This window comes from Etheostoma cragini, chromosome 23 (genome assembly GCF_013103735.1).
Source record: "Etheostoma cragini isolate CJK2018 chromosome 23, CSU_Ecrag_1.0, whole genome shotgun sequence".
In the NCBI taxonomy this organism is placed as follows: Eukaryota; Metazoa; Chordata; class Actinopteri; order Perciformes; family Percidae; genus Etheostoma; species Etheostoma cragini.
Window position 1 is genome coordinate 7,830,991 of NC_048429.1, and position 6,838 is coordinate 7,837,828.

General features: G+C 40.9%; 1 protein-coding gene across 1 annotated transcript in view; it reads right to left on the bottom strand.

The window, feature by feature from the left end:
• The window catches only part of exoc4 (exocyst complex component 4), a 115,106-nt gene that overhangs the window by 70,030 nt on the left and 38,238 nt on the right, over positions 1–6,838 (bottom strand). Inside the window, exon 11 of the mRNA XM_034863444.1 lies at positions 1,949–2,045. Within this exon, the coding sequence (XP_034719335.1) occupies positions 1,949–2,045 (97 nt within the window). The remainder of the gene's footprint in view (positions 1–1,948; positions 2,046–6,838) is intronic.

The following is a 6,838-nucleotide window of genomic DNA, read 5'->3' on the forward strand; positions in this document are numbered from 1 at the left end:
AGAGAGAGAGAGAGAGAGAGAGAGAGAGAGAGGAGAGGGCTCTGTGTACAAGACAGTTTGGTGTGATTGATATGAACCATTACAGACAACATGGGAGAGGTGAGCAGAAAGCTAGTCACCGTCTTAGTTTGGCTCATTTGTTCAGACAAAAGCTTCGCCAGACCTACAGTGAACAGGTGTTGAACATCAACATGTGTGCGTGTGTGTCACAGAGAGAATGTAAGTGTGTAAGAGAGTGAGAGAAACGGACTGAGAGAACGATTTAGGGCCAATGCATCGGTAAAGGCACATAAACACACAGGCAACCACCTGCAAAGAAAGACATTAAAGCATGCATAGACAAATGCATGCACAACTTCAGCACACACACACACACACACACACACACACACACACAAACATAGACGGTGCTTACTCTCTAAAACCAGCTTTCAAAGAGCATCACTCAATCAAATAAAAGTTAACAAGACAACTGACAGCTTAGGTTAGTGGGGATGTGATGAAGAGCAAAAGGATCTGATAGATGCAGTGCAATCTATCTTAACTAAATTAACCGTCTGATTTTCTGCGATGGGATTCCATACCGTTTAGTAGTCAGCCAAACGTTTAGTGGTCAGGGTATATGGTACGTATAATTTAATTGCGAGTATATGAGAAATTCTAAAACAAAACAACTGTCTGTATTGGCTTTTTTCAAGTTTGGCTGTATTCACTGACTTTAAGATTAAACTTTGTGGAGCCAACCAGCAAGTTAGCTACCTCATACAGTAGTACAATTACTACCCAGATGGTCTGTGTGAAGCTATAGCACTCCATTGTCTGAACACTCAAGATACTTTTACAGTCAATACATCAGTCAACTGCCAACTTTATACAAGTTTAAGGGATTAACAAAGTGTTTCCCAGAACTAAACACTTTTACTTCCTTTATGCATAAAACTATGCATCTTAAAATTGGAAGTAGGAAACATCTCTGTTTAATGGCTCCTAGAAGGTAATGTATCACTGCATAGAGGCCAATTCAATTAAATCACTTCACTATTAGATTTACACAACTCGCCAGGGACCACAGCGCTGTATAGAAAACTACCAGACATACAGAACATTGCCACAAAGACACTCCTTCACAATACTCAAATTTGATGGGAAATTAAGGTGGGGGTGGTAGTCAATCCCAATTCCTGGATATTATCAACAAAACATTTGGAACTTAAGGTACAGTATATTACATCATGTTTGATTTACGATATCCCACTAAACATTTTAAAGGTTGAAATCGATAGACAGTCAGTAAGAGGCCATGTAATATAATTAGTTTACATTTTACTGGTACTGAGTCATGCCCCAGCCGTCATATGTCTTGAGTGTCTTGGCCATGCCTCTCTGACAGACCAGTATGATGCTACAGGCCCTTTCACACATCTTGTAAAGTTAATCAAATCCTGCCTAAACCAGGAAAGACAGCAGGCTCAGTCGGTCATTAACTTTCTTTTAATCTGATTCAATTAAGTTGCTTATTGCTGGACATCAGAAGTGTCGTACAACAGAATGTCCTAATGTTAAGCATGCCCATATATTAAAATCACCAGTGTAATGTTTCTGTCCACAAAATATGACACTTTAGTGATGATATAACTGCATCTTGGGTGGTCAGATTGCTGTAACTGTTTTATCGACTCGCCTCATTCATCTACTGTTAAACGCACAGCAACGGCTTGTCTGAAATTATGATCCTTTCATTTATTTTGCTTGTGACTCAGCTCAGTCCACAGTGTTCGCACTAGTTCAGCACATACTCACATAAAAGGGGGTGTCTTGTTGTAGATGAGTAACTATAGACTTCTTGTTGTTTTGTGTTGCTGATCACATTCCCGATAAACTAGAAACACATCTTGAAACCACATCCAAATCCATTTTTGGCTGGATATGCAGTGTCTCACTAAAGTACCTGAGAAGAGGCTGGAAGATGGCGGTGATGTTCCTTGCTCCTGGTTTACACACAAACTTCATTTCTCCCCCTTCGATCAGGTTGTCATCAGCACCACCTAGAAGGCATAAGAGACAGGACTTGAACAATATGTAAAATGTAAATGTGGGAATCATGTATAAGATGACATTGACAGAGGATGCAGGTGGTTCTGAAGATGTGCTTACCAATAGGCCAGCCAGACTCAAAACTTAACAATCATGGCCACGCTGGGTCCAACCAACCCCAAGAGTGTTGTTATGAATGACCCTGAATTTTGCTCTCCCTGAAATCCAACAATGATGTTACCCCATGAATAAATATATTTTTTTAAACTTTCAATTTTTTTTGCAACACTCTCAAATATTTAAATAGTCAGTTGGTACAAGAGCACAACTTCATCCCTAATAAACACATCACTCAATCAGTGTAGCTCTCCATCACAAATCTAAATGCATCCCATATGCTCGCACTCCTTCATGCCCCTGTCTCACTGCATGCACCCATCACAGCTAACAGGGTTAATCAGAAAATCATTGCCATGGTACATGCTCAGAAAAGAGTTAGACAGTGAGGGGAGGGGGCTGCAGACGGGGTGAGAGAGGAGATCATAGGGGAGAAGAGGAACACCGAAGCTCATTACCTCCACTCAACTTGAAGTAATCAATATAATTGATGGAGAAGAAATTGCAGCTCGTTGTCAATACAGCTAACTGCAAAGCAAAGATTGTCTGTCTGTCTTTTTGTGTGTGTGTGTGTGTGTGTGTGTGTGTGTGTGTGTGTGTGTGTGTGTGTGTGTGTGTGTGTGTGTGTACAAACACATGCCTATGTATATGTTTATACAGTGTTTGCAGATGAAGTTATGAATAGGAATAGTGATGGGAGAGCAGCCGTGTGGCATTCCTGCCTTATGCAGTGGAGAAAATGTTCATTAGAATTTCATGATTTAAGTTTGTTAGGTCCCACAGCACTCAGCAACAATACATCCATGAGACCGGAAAAACAAGACCATGCAATAAATATAACCTTCTAGATTCAAAACCAAAGGACTCTGATACATTAACAATTGAGCGGTGTAGGCGGGTAAACCTTTAGAAAAAAAAAAGTTTGCTTTCAAAATGTTAAGGCTCTGTAAGATCCACATGCACACTGAACTTTCATGTTGAAATGGGTTAAGAGTTGGTGTCAAATGTACAGAGTAAGTCAGAAAGAGAAACTGGACATAAATCAAATGAGACGGCAATCCAAGCTATTTTGATAGGGTTTCAAAAAGGGTAAGGTTGTGTGTGCATGTGTGTTGTGAAATGGTGAGTTTTCAGTTTGGCACAAAGCTTTTCGTCAGTTTCATTAGTTTGTCCAATACTACCTTGCAAAGCTTGTGTGATATATAACACAAAGACACTTCGCCATAGTGCGAAAGCCTGTTCCGAATTTTCATGCATTGCCTGCCTTGCCTGCATTCAAATGCATATCAACCCATTGTTCCCCATGCCGGGCCCCCATAGTAAATTTCTAATGGAACAAGTTTCGTTTGAAAAGTATGGCAGACAACACTCTGCGTATTTTCATTAAAATGACAAGAGAAGCTTTCATTCCATCCAAAACTTTCAAATCAAGGGTTTCTGATTCTGAACAGTAGCCATATTTGCCTGTACGGAAAGCCCACATTTGCGTTGCTAAGTGGAGACGGAGATGAGGTCCAATTCACTCAAACTCTTTTTCTCCATCTCTCCATCCATTCAACCCGCCTTTGGTGCCAATTCAATTAAGACTCAATTACAGGCTCCTAAACAAAGCAACCGCCAACGCACTCTCCTGCTCATCCTCCCTCTCTCCCAGGGCTCGCTCTCTCTCTCTCTCAATGAACGTGAAAAGAGCTGGCTATACTTTTGTTTTCTCATCATCAACTTGCAAACATTCAAGTTCCCATGAATAACAACATGTCACAGACTCTTGGGAAGTTAGCGCTTGCTGTCTGCTCCAAGAACCATGTCTAACCGGCAACCAACCACCCACCACCCACAACCACATCCACACCCATAACCACACACCAAATTGACTACCATGTATGTATTCCAAATGACAGTGACCAATTTAATTTCATGGTCTAAACATGTATCCTTGTCAGACAAAGAAGCGAGGAAGAGACCTCATTGATCCATGGGGTCTGGGACCAGCTGCCAACAGGGCATAGCACTGATGAATATTAAATAGACCAGCATTAATATGCATGGAATTGTTCAGAGTTGTCTAGACGTGACAGGGTGGCTTCGGTTTCAGGTCAGGATGCCACCAAACTGCTGCCAGCCGTCTCTTGAAATAATGTGTAAAAGTGCCATTTTGTTTTTGTGTGCTTGAGTTTTCGTTAAGTGTTGTCTGGGTGTGTGTCTGCCCATTTCAGTCCCTTGGTGTGTGGTCTGATCCAGGATTAGTGGGAGGGGTGAGTGGAGGTGTGGTGCTCAGTGGGACGGCAACTGAAAGCTGGAAAGGAAGAAGCAACACATTCTAATGTGGCCAAATCTGCCTGAAATCCCCCTCGAGGACCACTGCTCCGTCTGCAACACACACGCCGAAGCAGACATGACATACACAACTTCTATCCATAACAACGTGTATGGATTTAAGAGGTACAAACAGATAGGTACTGGTATGTTTACACATATGGTACAATGGCTTTACACGCGCACACACAAGTGATGTACTGACACAGATTCTAAAAAAAAAGGGATCAACCTAAACTACACAGATACCATATGCTGACACACACTCACACAGTGACACCCACCCCGCCCCCTGTGGGGCCATAGCACGCGTTCCCCAGCCCACATGTAATCAAGTCAGGCAGTGACTTAGTGAAATTGCATTAGCTACACTTTTCTGGGCTTGATGAGAAACGGGTTTGATCCTGTGATGAATTCCGGCCCTGCCTGGATTTAGGCAGGAAAAGAACGAACGTGTGATGCCTTCTTTAACACACTCCGACATCTCCTGGGACCAGAGTGTTTCTGTATGCATCTCCGAGTGTGTCAGAGAGGGCGAGATGAGGAAATCCTGACAGACGGGCAAAGGAACAGTCATAATCCCTAATTTACAAGTGGTTTGATTCTGCTTTGTGTCTGCAATCTAAATCTGGGTGCCTGTATGGAAAAAAGGACAGAAGTTAGTCCACATACTCATAATTCCTTGTTTGAGGGTGTATGTCTGTACATGTACAGCACTGCCACATGTATAGCCATATATAATAATTAAATAAATATGAGGATCCAATGTGCAAATATTTGAAAAGGTATTTTTGAAACTCACTTGGCTTTTCCTCGTTTTATATTGTCATCTGTAAAAGTGCTTTCTAATTATTATTAGTCTTAGAAGGGATATAACTTACGTTAGCTTGCTAGTATGTCTTATTGTAACTGACTCACAATCATGTCGCACACACACAACATAGGTTTACAAAGTGAAAACAATTGGCTGTGCTGGTAAAGACAGCACGTGTACGATTTAACATAAAAATATCAAGTTTAATTTTTGACAGGTAGGATTCTACAAAGAGTGAGGCAGTGCTTTTCCTTTGATTGAGGCGCCTCATCTGTACAACTAGCCAGCAACGTATCAAATAAATCCAATTTTCAACCTCAATAGGCTCATTTGTCGGTAGCTGTTATGCTATGGAAATTAGTTTGGGAATGATCAATTCCGGTAATATTCTCCATGTACAACTCATATATATATGCGTGTGTGTGTGTGTGTGTGTGTGCGTGCATGCGTGTGAAAGAATCAGACTGGCAGTCAGCTGCATACTGAGAGAGTTGGAACTTGCTGATTTAATAAGAATGATTTCCGTGTCAATAATATATGACTCTCTGGTCAATTCCGGGCATCCCATTCCACTCAGACTGTCTTCATGTCTGATTGGGTCTTAACGAGAGCCCTCTATTATTAAACTTAATTTGATGGGATGGTATCTGCTGCTCCACCAACTAGGAGACCAGATCCACCCCTTACAACGATATAAATATATAATAATATAAATAAATTCAGGTGTAAATTGAGCTGGATTAATTATTAAAAGTCTCACTGTGGCAAACAGTGTGTCTCTGTGGTCTTGAGTTTAATGAATGCACATCTGTCAGTGCTGGTGTGACAACAATGCACTCGAGAAGCAGAATGAATATTAAATGCACCGAATGTCTCTTTTGAGACATGAAGAAGAGTCATCTTTTGTAAGGGACTTTTGTTGAGGAAAAAACCCTTTGAAGAGCTGGAAATGTACATTGTTTGTCTTTCCAACTTCAGCAATGACAGTTCGGTATCAATCTGTTGGCAGTTGGTGACAATGTTGGAAAATAAGCTTATTTGATAGCCATGCTAGTTGTTCTGCAAAACGGTACACAGTAGAAGTTTGAGCTACAGTAAATTCAAATGTAACATGCTGAAGTAGTGAAAATGTTGACCTGCTGGTGACGCTAGAGGAAAGAATACCAAAGTGTGTAGAATTTATCTTCCCCAGGACCTTGAATATAATGTTTGTAGAACATTTCATGACAATTCTAAATTTTGAATTGTTTCAGTGTGGAATGAAGAAGTGCATCAACCGACCCATCGAAGAAAACAAACAGCTAACACTGCGGATTCAACCTTTATAAAGCACCAGTATTAAGAGTAAGTCATAGATAACATATTCTCAAAAAACACAAGCGTTCCTGTAACTGCACCTATTACAGAAACAGTTCTGCCTGGTATATGTTTGTTAGCTTTTGGTGTCGGTGTATGATTATATGTTTGTGATTGTATTACTGTAAATCATTAAACTATATATATATATATACACTCACCGGCCACTTTATTAGGTACCCCATGCTAGTAACGGGTTGG